This window comes from Eublepharis macularius, chromosome 5 (assembly GCF_028583425.1).
Source record: "Eublepharis macularius isolate TG4126 chromosome 5, MPM_Emac_v1.0, whole genome shotgun sequence".
In the NCBI taxonomy this organism is placed as follows: Eukaryota; Metazoa; Chordata; class Lepidosauria; order Squamata; family Eublepharidae; genus Eublepharis; species Eublepharis macularius.
The window spans coordinates 29901294-29914552 of NC_072794.1; the positions used below are offsets into that span (position 1 = coordinate 29901294).

A 13259-nucleotide genomic window follows, 5' to 3' on the forward strand; every position below is an offset into this window, starting at 1 on the left:
TGGAGGCTGTCAGATCCACCCAAACTGAGAAAAGCAGGGGGAGATATGATGTGGCCTTTCCATTGATGGATTCTAACCTTTCAATGACTGCTATCTCCCTGAGAGCTCCTTTCACATCTGATGCAGTAGCAAACCCAGGAGTAAAAGTAGCAGTATACACAGGACTCATTTCGAGGGGGAACACGCTGGAACACAGTTCCGGCAGTTCCCCAAAGAGGTCACATGTCCGGTGACCCCGCCCACCTGACTCTCAGCCATTTTGGGCCCATTTTGGCCTGAATTGGGGCTGAAACAGCCCGGATCGGGCCTCTGACGGGTGGTGGATCACTCTCCCACTCAGCAGCTGCCCAATCCTGACCATTTTGGGCCCCTTTTCAGCCATTTTCAGCCACTTTTTGCCATTTTGGGCCCTAAATGGCCAGGATAGGTGATGTCAGGGGGTGTGGCATATGCAAATCAGTTACGCTAATGACACACTTCCGGTGATAGCAAGTGGCGTGGCTAATGAGTTGTGCTAATGAGTTATGCTAATACGTTCCTCCAGCTCTTTTTCTACGAAATGACCCCTGAGTATACATGATAGGAAACCTCAACAAAACCTGCCTAACACAAGCTGGGCCCCACTTGTGTTCACTCTTTAGATTTTTAAAAGGTACACTTTAAACATTTTGAGTGTATATCCAAAACAGTCACGAGGCAAACTGAGGTTGCAAAAGCCTGCAATTTGCACATTAGGTATATGTGTCTAATCTCCCTGAGCCCTGACAGATCTTGAGTTTGGGGAGAGCTTGGAAGTTTTGAAGGGTCACTGTTTTATGACAAACATGCTGTGGCTGATGTGGCGATTCATGCTTGCCAAAATCAGCCACTCGCATGGCAGCTAATGCCCTTTGCTTATACCTGTCCAGCCATTTACACCTGATGGCTTTCCTTCGATCTCATTCTTCACAGCCACAACAGTGATTTTATACTGTGTTCCTGGTATCAGGCCTGTAAAGAGAAGAATGCAGAAAACAACTCAGCAGTTCAGGCATTTGAGACACCGATGAACCTTCTTCTTCCAAGATTTACATGAGAATTGCTTTTCAGACCCTCCTTTGCATTTCATGCGGGACACATTTGGGGCCAGTATCAGATCTGTCCTTGCTGGAACAGAAGAATACAGTCTTAATTTTCTCTTTGAAGCTCTGCAAGGGAAGATCTAACCATCTCCCCGAGGCAGGATCAAAATCAATTTCCTGTGCACACTCCATGAAGGGCTTAGGGCAAGGCCAGTGCTTACTTTTCCTCCTCAAAGACCAAATTAATGAAAGCACATCCATGAGTGCCATCCTAATTTGGATCACTTTTCTGAATCGGGGACACCCTTTGTCTATTGATGTTTGCCAAAGGGAGACCTCCTGTTTGCTGGCTGGCTGAAGTCTATGATAACAACTAGGAGAGTGTGGATTAAAGCCCTGTGATTCTTGCACCCTTAGGGATTCCCTGCTGGTTGGTCCCCTCTATACACAGCTTTCATCACCAACTGGAAACATATTTCTTCTCAAAAGGCATTTGCTGTTTTTTGCTAAGCACTGAGGGCATCTGTTGGATCTAAGCTGTTCTGCTGCTTTTTAACTTTCTAAAACTTTTTAACATCTGTTTTTAAACCATGCTATTTAATAGATGCTGTACATTTCTTTGAGAGCTCCCAGCGAGTGGGAAAAACCAACTCATGAATTTTATGCATAAAATACTTAAAGTTTAGATTTAGGGTGAAACAAAGAGGGAACTGAAAGCAGTTTTCTTTTAGAGGCCATATTCCACAGAGATCTCTAGATCTGTATGTATTTTATTTATGTCATTCTTTCTGAGCCAATACACAAGATGGAGGATAGATTAAATATTAAAACTGCAAGCCTAAAACCAAGCACAATAAAACACAAAAATCCCAGACAAGTATCACTGGAAACGGCAACAGAGAAAATGCTGCAATGTTCCTACCGTGCAATTTCTCTCTCAGTTGTTTATGTATATTGGCATAATAGTTGGTGACATATAAATAAATTAAATAATTGTTGAAGGCTTTCATGGCTGGAGAACGTTAGTTGTTGTAAATTTTCTGGGCTATGGCCGTGGTCTTGGCATTGTAGGTTCCTGAGGTTTCGCCAGCAGCTGTGACTGGCATCTTCAGAGGTGAAGCACCGAAAGACATAATTCTCTCAGTGTCAATCAGCACTCCCTGACACTGAGAGAATTATGTCTTTCGGTGCTATACCTCTGAAGATGCCAGTCACAGCTGCTCGTGAAACCTCAGGAACTACAATGCCAAGATCACAGCCATACAGCCTGGAAAATCTACAACAACAAATTAAATAATTCTCAGCTCTCTGTGTGAGTATCAGCATCTGAAGATGCCCATCTCAAGTTTACAGCATGAAAAGCATCTACTTTCCATATTTGCCCATTAAATGTGGACTCCCCATCTTTCCACTTACCTGTGATGATGTACCTGCTCTTGGGGTCACTGCTTTTGGGAACCAAGACCTCCTTCTCCTCCCCTAGTCCAAGCAATGAACTGACTTTCAGCTTGTAGTAATCCACATCTGTTGCAGGGTTCTCCCACTCCACTTCCAGTGAATTCTCTGTCGCTTCTGTCACCCAAATAGCACCAATGGTGGCCACAGCTAGACAAGAGAGAATCATCAAGAACTATGCAAAAATAGCATGTCATTCCAACAAGTCTCTTTCTTTGCCAAGTGTTTATTATAAAAGAATTTAGGAGATAATGCAATGACTGGGATGTAAAAATAGCAGGAAAGAGTGCCATCGAATATCAATTTTCACATGAAGTAGACTTTTGATATCTTTTTGTAGTTTCTGCTACCGCTGTGTGTGTTACCACCTTAATTGCACCATGATAGAGTAGCAAGAATCAGGATGTAAACAGGCATTGAGTAGCAAGGGCACAAACATGTATCAATGCAAGTATAATACTTACACAGAAATCCCAAACATGGCATCTTTCAAGCGGGAAGTAAATGTTAACTGAAATTTTCTCAGGACAAATTGGGACAAAGAAGGATGAAGAAATTAAATTACGAGAGATGCTAAATAAATAGAGTATTGCTGCAAACATTCCTTCAGATTAGTCCAGGCTGATAACCTGTGAAATCCAACATGCTTCCTGCCACTCTGCTCAACCAAGTCTGGAGCCTTCCTCCAACCTAAAAGTCTCTGTAGACATTACTTCTTTTACAGCTTTGCCAGGGAGCCAACATGGACTTCACATCGTCACACAGCACCTCCGGGGAATGGCTTCTGTTAAAAAAGGAGAGAGTAAATGGGCTTGGAAAGCTGTCACCAGGGGAGAGAGAGCTCCTGCCTTTCCCTCACGCTTTTATCCCCGTGCAAAAACAGTGTGGCAGGGAGACATTTCTCCATTTCTGCTGCTCCACATGGAGGTATTATGTGTACATGTGGCAGCAGCAATGGGAACACTCTTCCCGCCCACACACACTGCACTGTTTTTGCACAGGGGGAAAAGCTTGGGGGGGAGGCAGGAGCTCTCCTTCCCCAGGCGGCAGCTTTCTGGGTCCTTTTGAGCTCTGCTTTTTTAATAAAAGCCATTCCCCAGAGCTGCTGTGTGACTGTGCGGAACACAAGTTGGCTCTGCAGCAAACTCGTAAAAGAAGCAATATCTAGAGTGACCCTAAGAGGCTCTGTAACCAGTAGAGCAGGAGGATGCAGGTCAGTATCACCAGTAGCTACATACAAGGCAGAGGTGCTTATTGGGCAGAAAGAGGAGATAGGCTCTAAGCATCGTTTGACATCTTCACATATTATGATTGTCTGAACTGAGCACCTTTTACAAAGTTAAACTTTTTATCCATGTGTCAACATAGGTCAGACACTGCAGATCTTAGAATAAGTGAAAGGATATTTTAGTGCTTCTACCTGTACTGGCTTGCAGAAGGCTCGGGTCACTGGAAATCCCCTTCTTGATATGGTGAAGAGTGATTACATATTTTGTGCCGGAAAGAAGACCTGAGATCTCGTAACTGATCTGATCTTTGGGCACTCGCACTTGCTTCACAGAGGCCTCCTGCCCAACAGGAAAGTAGCTGATGAGGTAATAATCCACATCCGTAATCTTATCCCAGCCAACGGTCAGAGAATCTTCCGAGGACTTCAGGAGCTGTGCATTCCAAGGAGCAATTACTGAAATAGAAAGATTGCTGCCAGTTCTACAAGAGGCTTTGAAGGAGACCGAAGATTGCTTCAGTTTTCCTACTGGTGAATGCCAGGGGTACAGATTCCTTAGATATTGATACTGAACAATATTTATGGCTGCTATTTTACACATATTCATGGCAACATTATGTCAAGGGTCTTTATAATCCAGATCCATACCATATAATCTGTGAGTCAGAAGGTGAAGTCAAGGGTTGGGAGTCTACTAAAATCTAGCATGACTAAACTACATTGATATCACATTTTTCAACATCTAAGTCACAGGTCTGCAACATCCACAGCTCATGGAGAGCCACATTTGCAATTACTATCAACCAAAAAAGGTACATTATTACTGTATGTCCTGTGTACTACTCCACCAAACACACACCTCTTTCAAATCAGGTAGATTTCCATATCACCAATACATTGCTCCTAAATATGGATGAGAGATTTCAGAATCAGATGAGAGATGTAATAATTATAGATATTGGCCAAGAAGAAGAATCTCGAAACGAGCGGATTTCAAGCCGGCAAGCTCGTAGCCTTCATCTCAATTGCCTTCTTGTCAATTGCTGCAGTTCTACTTTGAAGACGCCAAAAGATTTACCATGGCGTTTTTCTTGTTTATGAAAAGACTAGACAGGATTATAATTTGTATGCATTGGTTTATGGATGTTGAAATGAAATTATTGCTATCCTTAAACTGTGGACTAATCACTTGTAATAATAATAACACTTGATTGTCTATGATTGTTTTAGGTCTCCCTGAGAATTTCCCATCTTAGTTCTCTTATCCTTGTACGGAGACCTCCCCTTCTTTTTAAGTAGTTGAGTTCACTAAAACAATCATGCAGAGTGAGTCTGTATATATTTTATTACTTATTGTGAAATCTCACGTGTGTCCTTTCCTAATAAAGGTCTTACAACAACCAGTGTTTCTTTGCAGAATCAACATGTAATTTATCAGTAACGTTAAGGGGTATTTTTTTCAGTTATGCAAGGGGGGCTTTCTTATATTGGCTCTTTGTTGATTTCTTTCTCTGAATTTTCACATAGTTTAGCTCTTTAATTATAACAGATGGTTGACTGTTAAGAGGAGAGAATTTCAACAGGTGCCCCCTTTCTCATCTGCCGAAATCCCCCTTTCTGCCAAAATAACTGAAAGTATCGCAACCCTCTCCTCCTTTGAATGTGGTCATCTTTGCTTTCTCATAATAAGGACTAGAAACTTAAGATCTCTTCCATTTTTAAAGCTAGGATTCTTAGTCCAATAAGTGCCAGACCAGAACCCAAAGAAGTTAAATAAATGGCTCATATTTTGCTAACTCAAGTTTGGAAAAAATTAAATAAATAAGCTCAATGGGCTGGGAATTTGTTATTTCTTTTCTTTCTAGAGCATCTAGCACTGTACTGCTGTTAAATAAAATGTGTAGAATTTATTTATTTGGTGCTTTTTATCTGCCTTCCCCCTTTCCCCAAGGAGTTCAGGGCAGCATACTTGATTCTCTCCTCTATTTTATCCTGAAAATAACCTTGTGAGATAGCTTAGGCTATGAGAGTATTACTGGCCCAAATTTCATGGCAAGCAAAGATGAGATCCAGAATTTCCAGTACTCTAACCATTACACAACACTGCTTCTCACAATAGTACACCAGGAAATTCCCCTGCACAGGCTCCACAGAAATGAATTGCAAAGATCCTATGTGTTAGGAGGACTCAGAGCTGTCCCTTTCCTCAGGTTTCAGAGGGGTACAAACCAAAGAGTTAGAAAGACAGAGAGGTCAGGGCATTCTGTTTACTGTTTACTATTTGACTATCCTTTGATATGTAGATTGCTATTCTCAGGACTTGCTCCTTATGACATCATCCTTCTCACTCTTCTCTTCCTGGCTTTGTTCCACCCACCATCTCTCCTTCTTTCCCTCCATCTTGCAACCATGGATGCAGGACTTGTCCTGGCCCATCCTTAGATTAGATAGGTAGATAGGATGTATCTCTCCTCCTTTCCTATCAGAATATGAAGTTCCTATAATAAAGAACTCTTATTTCTTTTCTAGGTGTAAGCAAGTGTATGCTTTGTTATTTTTTCTCCTGCACACACACACTAGCCAACAGAATCAGCTCACTCCTCCTATGATCACACTTTCACTGCAAATGATAGGCTCTGCTAATGGCCCAACTATGGAATCCTTTAATTAAGTTTCTAGGGCCAACATACGATTTATTTCTCACTATGCATTTCAATGGGTTTACACAGAAGAGCTTCTCGATAGATTACCATCTCGGTAAATACAGGCTACTGTCTTCTTTTTGTACAAATTGTTTTTCAAAATCCATATACACACAAAGAAAAAAAATGCAAACAAAGTCAACCAGGAATATGTGCATGCTCACCCATATGCATTACAGACATCCCGGTGGTTTTATGAATGCTACTGTTTGGAGAGCTGACAGCACAACCTGAACTTATATGCCCTTGCAATGCATTGGGTTGAACATCCTGGCAACCAACTGTATAATTTTTGCAAATGCCGTGGTTATTTAAGGCTTCAGTTAAGCAGAGCTCATTTTCATCCCCTTGGAATTTTTGCAATAAGATTGTAAAGCTAAACTCGTCATGTCTACAGCTGAAGAAAATGCCAGTATTTGAAATCAGAGGAAATGGCAAAATTAGCCTCAACACATCTCATAACGTTTGACACTGAAACAAATAAAAAGCATTGCATGCAATAGTCTAGCACATTATTTTCCTGGCTTCCTACCACTCTCTTGTTAAGCCAAGACAAGCATACTGAAAAGAGATAGATTATCAAGATGCTGCTTATAATAGTTTGCAATCCAGCTAATGCTACCATTTTAAAAAAAAAACTGCCTAAAATTTAAAAAGTGGTTTTATTTCTTCCTGAGGATAAACTAGCAGATATTCTGAAGAAAAATTTAAGTATTTTCAGATTCATTCATTCAACTTAAGGTAACTCATTTGGCTCCTCTAAATCTATTGCTTTGCTATGTCATTAGCTGTGATGGTCAAGTAATTCTAATTCGTATTTTTGGGTGAAGCCGTCTATCAAAACGAATTGGGTTATGTACTTTTGCTTTTCAGGGATGCCAGCTAAATGAGCACATTAATTTTCCAACTATTTTCTGTAATTATGCTGTGCATGCAAAGAGAAGAATTTGACCCACCACTGTTTTGGTGCTGGGAGTTTTATGGGATAAAAGAATTTTGAGGTAGTAATGGCTTAGATGGCAACCACGGAAATGAGGCTCAGCCCATAAAAGATGGAGGTACTGTTGGTTGACAGTGTCAGAATTATCCTACATGGAACAACACTTTCCTTGAAAGAGCAGGCTGACATTTGGAGGTGCCGTTAGAAGTTTATTTACAGATGAAAGTGCACGTCTTGACAGTGGAGCATAGCAGCATTAACCAACTGGATTGCCAGACTGGCCTCTTCTTGTAAAATCAAGACTTGTTCATGCTCTGTTCACATGCTAGACTACATGGAGCTGCCTTTTGCCTTTAAAGATTGTTCAGAAACCTCAGTTGGTTGAAAGGTCAGTTGGACCTGAGCAGGTTATCGTGAAAAGATCTGGAACAACTTCAATGACTTCCAGTTTGTTTCCAAGCACAAGTTCTTACCTTTAAAGACCTACATAAGTAGTCTAGGATCAGGGTAAAGACTGCTTGCTCCTGTATGAACCTGCCGGCTATTAAGATCATCAACAGAAGTCCTGCTCCATGTGCCCTCAGCTTCTGAAGGGCGGGGTAGCCCCTAAGGACAGGGTATCTTCTGCCACGGTACTCTGCATGTTGAACCCCCCCCCCCCATATTTGTTCACCTGGGCTATTTTCACACTACTAACCTGCTTCCGTAACGTTGCAAAACGTCACGCAAAAGCCGTGAAAGATAGCGTTTTCTCACAAGAGTTTTGCGCGATGTTGCGCAAAACTCTCGCGAGAAGACGCTATCTTCCGTGGTTTTTGCACAACAGTTCGCAACATTACAGAAGCAGGTTAGTAGTGTGAAAATGGCCCTGGTTGCCACTCTCTTTGATTTTAGGTGCCAGGTGATTTTTTACAATTTTTTCAGACAAGGCATTTTTAAAAAAACTTTCCCTCTCTCTTTACTTTCTTCTTCTCTTTGAGTACTTCTGTACACAAAATGAATTATGCGACTCAATGCAGTAAAATACAATTCTAATTTTTCTTTGCTTAACTCATTAACTCTGCACACCCTTCCAGAAATCGATGATTTATGCAAGTGAATATTATTCATGGAACTCTGCTACCATTGTGAAGCAAATTAATACCTTTAACTCAGGTCTACTTGTTTTGCCTAATGTGCTAATTTTCCATGTCTTATTTTGAAATAGATGTTTGTGAAACATTGGCTTTCTTTTCATAAGGAGTGATGTGAAGCTGTCTCAACAGCAGCTGCCTGGCTTCCATTGCCGTATCACAGCAAAAAGAAACACAGCCTAGGGTAGAATGATACAAATGAAAGGGCAGCAGAAGGGTTGCAATGAGGTAGGTTCCTTCTCTCATTGTTGGTGGGGTTGTCCACAGATAGCCACATTTTGGAAAGAAATACTGGAAGTAATAAAACAGATTATGACTTACGATATTCCATTATCACCTTCAATTATATTTCTAGACCAATGGAATATTCCACAGATCCCAAAAGCTATCAGGAATCTTACAGCCATATTTTTAGTTGCAGCGAAATCAGCAATAGCTTCAGTCTGGAAACTAAAGAAAGTGCCAACTAAAGAGATGTGGCTCTCTAAGATATGGGACCATTTCATCCTAGATAAGATTAATGATAATATCCTCAATGCTGAACGCTTTCCTGCCAGGTCTAATTTCTATGAGAAATGGTTCCCTTTTCTTGAATTTATAGACATGCATGATTTACATCCAAAAATAAGAATTGCTCAGACATTGACTCAGTTTTATGATATTTGGTAATATTATGTATGCTTTGCTTAAAAGTTATTGTAATGTTCATATTCTTCAAAACTTGCAAACTATTGTTGATTAGTTGTTGTGTTACAGTTGATGTTCATTGTTGATTTCTATTTGTTGTATGTTATAAAGCTTAATAAAAACAAATTTAAAAAAGGGCAGCAGTATGAAGACGGGGGCTTGTTCATTCTCAAAGGGTCCCACTGAGCCTCTCTTTGCCTCATGGGGCCAAGCTACAAGTGCATTCCTCTCTGTTCACTTGCGCTCCACTTGCACAAGCACAGCGCAAGTGAACAGGGAGGAATACACGTGACTCTGTTCACTTGCCATTCAAGTGTCATTCGTCACCTGTAGCTTGGCCCGTGGTAAGGCATTTCTGCTTAGCACAAGCAATGCCTTCTTACCTTTGGAGCAGTCCAGCCCAATGAAGCCATCCTCACAGTAACACTCGCCACTATCGCAGTATCCGTTGCCGCTGCAGTCATTGGGGCACCTCTTCTCGGCACAGTCATCCCCGATGAATTCCTTGTAGCACTGACAGACCCCATTGACACAGACCCCATTCCCATTGCAGTTCGCGGGACACAGGAGCTGGCTGCAGTCTTCACCGGCATAGCGTGCATTGCAAATGCAGTAACCACTGACACAGCGCCCGTTGCCATTACAGTTCCCTGGGCAGGTAGCGCGAGAACAGTCCTCACCTTCCCAGCCTTCGTCACATCTGCAGCTACAGATATCTTGGATGAAAGTGCCATGGCCACTACAGGAAGAAACACCTGCTGTGCGCCCAGGTCAGAACCACAAGAGGCACATGAGGAAAAAGGGGACAGAGTTAAAAGTGCAATTCACTGACGAGCCCCGGTGTCATCCTAGTAAGATCACAGTATGGAAACGTCCAGTTGTTACACTTGGGGTGAAAATCTGGGGATCCTGTTTTCACACACCCCAAAAATGGGCCCTTGCCTATTACAGGAAAGTGGCGGTCAAATGCAGAAAGTATTATCGAACCAGTAATCCACTGCATTTTAGCTACCTTCCTCTACAGAAGTTAAACCCTAGCAGCAAGACTCATGAGAAAGCCTATTACAGTCCTAAATATAGGATTAATAAAGAGTAAAAAATCCATTTTCCTTAAGGAAAATCAATATCCAGTGCCTATTAATAGTCGTAACATATCAGTCCAGTTGGCATCTGTGAAGGAGATGCAGTTTGGGTCTAACCGGGACAGATTTGCTAGCTCTTGGGTGGCAACCTGTAGGAGGCTCAGGGGGTGGAAAGAGGTGGAAATGATGTTGTGCAACACCATGTAATTTCTGGCAGAAAACCTAGAAGTGATGTCTCTGTGTTGGCGTGACACTCTAGGAATCACCCTCCATCTCTAATGAACAGCAAGAGAAAATGGTATGTCATTGAGCCACTTCATGATGTCACTAGCATCTGGAAAACGAGAAGCAACGTCACTGTGTAGGTAAAAATCATAGAGATGGGGGGATTCCTAGAGCCTGCATTGATGCAGTGATGGCACTTCCATTGTTTCAGCTGGAAATGATGTCACACTGTGGCACAATGTCATTCTTCCCTTCCTGTTTTCTCTTCCTGTGATGGGGGCTGGAAAGGACCTGGCAGTCCTAAACCAGTAGACATCTTATTTTTCTCTTGCAGGAGAGGATAGTTCTGGGTATTTGGTGGGCAGAATTGCCAACACAGGCTTGGGAAATTCCTGGGGATTTTGCAGTATCTTGGGAGGGTGGAATGTGGGGAGGGGAGGGAATTCAGGAATAATGCCATAGAATGCACCCTCTCAAGTTGCCATTTCCTCCAGGAGAACTGATCACTGTAGTATGGAGATCAATCGTAATTCCAGGAGAACCCCAGCCCTTCTTGGTGGGGAATAGCACTGCTACCTGGCCTGGAGAAAAAAGTCCTGTCCCTTTGTGCGTGCATAAAGTGCTGTCAAGTCACAGCCAACCTACGGTGACCCCTGCTGGAGCTTTCAAGGCAAGAAACTAACACAGGTGGTTTGCCATTGCCTGCCTCTGCACAGCAGCCCGGGTCTTCCTGGGTGGTCTCCCATCCAAGTACTAACCAGCATCAACCCTGCCTATCTTCTGAGATCTGATGAGATTGGGTGAGCCTGGGCCATCCAGGTCCTTGTCCCTTTAGTAGAGGCTTAACACAATATTATTTATTTCCATGTCGTAAGAAGCTTCAACTGCCCCATTTCTACATGCCATCTTCTGTTAATGGAACCAAACACTTTTCTCCAGGCCAAACGGCAGCCATAATGGGTTTGGGGGTGCACCAAAAAAAGGTAGCATGTTCTTTGCACCCTTGCAAGGACTTTGGATTCTTCTTCTAGCCTGGATTCCATTTCCCACATAATGCATGGATGCCAGGCCGGGTGAGCAGAGGGTATCAGATCTTTTCCCCCTTCTCCTCCCTTCTCATGGGGAGTCACAGCAGCTTATGCTAAACCTAGTGACACCATGCATGGCCACCTAGCAGGAATTTATAAGGCTTCCTGGTTTTGCTGTTTGCCTCAGACTGCAAAAAACATGAGGGGGGTAGTAGTGATGCATTCTGTTTGTGTGAGTGCTCTTCTCAGGCACACGCAGCCTTCCTGTTTTCCAAGAAGCATCTTGTAGCAGAGAATGTCTCCTTGCACTGGAGGAAAGTGCCACCCACAGTGGAATGGATCCCTTGAATCCAACCCACAGTTGGCAAGCTCTGCAAAACATTCTGAGTGGTGGGCCACAAGTTGTACAGGTCTACTACGGCCTGAGTAGTTGTTATTTATCCCATTTCATCATTTTGCTTATCTGTTCTAACCCCTCTCATCATCTGTTATGTGTGATTGCTAATTCTGTTTCAGTTGTTTAACACAGGGAACTTACACTTGGAAGATTTACGACAGGATTCACACTTAACTTTTCTAATTTGACTCCTTCCTTTCCTCCCTATACAGAGAATTTACACTCAAAAGATTCGTGATGGAATTCACACCAAGGCGCTCTGCCCCTACTGCTCCTTTCCCCCTCCTCTTGGACTCTCCCTCATAAACAGAATTCCCAGTATGAGCTCCCCTTCACATATCTTAGAAAGTAAGCTCTGCCTCATGAAAGCTTATATTGAAATAAATGTCAATCTTTTAGGGGCTACTGAGGACTGCCAAATCTCTGGCATCATTGGCATCTGATGCTCAATAATGTTATTTCTGGAAAAAACTTGAAGGAGATGGCAGTAGCTCTAGGAATTGCTAGAAACTCTATGGTAAAAACATAGCGTTTCTGATGATTCTTGGAACTATCGCTGTCACTTCCAGGCTTTTCCTTTGCTAACACTGCAGTCACATAGTTCTCACCTTGGCTTCTCCCACAGCATCTCTGAGGACTACAGGCCTCCCTCAGATGTACCACTTCTATCTCCATCTTCTCCATCCTTTCCAACAAGGTCTTGAGCTGGCTTAAGACTTCACAGTCGCCTTTGGGTGTCTGCAGCCGAATGTTGTGCCTGAATATGATATTTTGCTCCTCATCTGTTTCTCCACCGACCATCAGCATGTGGCTGTCATCTTGGAGAGGCAGAGGATCTGGCTCCACCTTGATTTGAGAGGATTTAGGCACATCGATCTTGTAGGAGTGACTGAGAGAGATTTTCTGGCTTTTACCAGAGCAGTTCTCAGGTTGTGAAGGCAGCTGTGCCAGGGCTGCCTGGAGGGTGTGATACAGCAGAAATCCTAGAAGGAAATTCCAAGATGCCATCTTGTTCTGTAGAGTGATTCCCACGAATAAGCAACACTGATTGAGAATAAGAGACAGAAAGAGGACAGATGGGAGAAAGTACTGGCATGAACACTACTTTCCATATACTCCAGATATTTCAGGAAAAAAAATATCAGCTGGCCGGCCTTTGTCTAAGAATGCAGTAGAATTGTGTGATGTACGTTTTCCTGGATTGCTTATATCAGTACAAACTACAGTTTGTACATTTGAACATCTCCCATTTTTTTTAAAATCCCTGCACATGGAAAGCTAGAACATCAAGTTAAAAGCTGTACTAGATCCCTTCTCCTGG

At 42.6% G+C, this 13259-nt stretch overlaps 1 protein-coding gene across 1 annotated transcript in view; it reads right to left on the reverse strand.

Moving 5' to 3' along the window:
* TNN (tenascin N) overlaps positions 1 to 12946 on the reverse strand; it is a 37581-nt gene extending 24635 nt beyond the window's left edge. The window contains exons 1-5 of the mRNA XM_054980338.1: positions 12547 to 12946; positions 9590 to 9961; positions 3937 to 4200; positions 2478 to 2666; positions 901 to 990 (exon numbers count right to left, since the gene is read on the reverse strand). Of these exons, the coding sequence (XP_054836313.1) occupies positions 901 to 990; positions 2478 to 2666; positions 3937 to 4200; positions 9590 to 9961; positions 12547 to 12946 (1315 nt within the window). The remainder of the gene's footprint in view (positions 1 to 900; positions 991 to 2477; positions 2667 to 3936; positions 4201 to 9589; positions 9962 to 12546) is intronic.
* Positions 12947 to 13259: the final 313 nt, after the last annotated feature.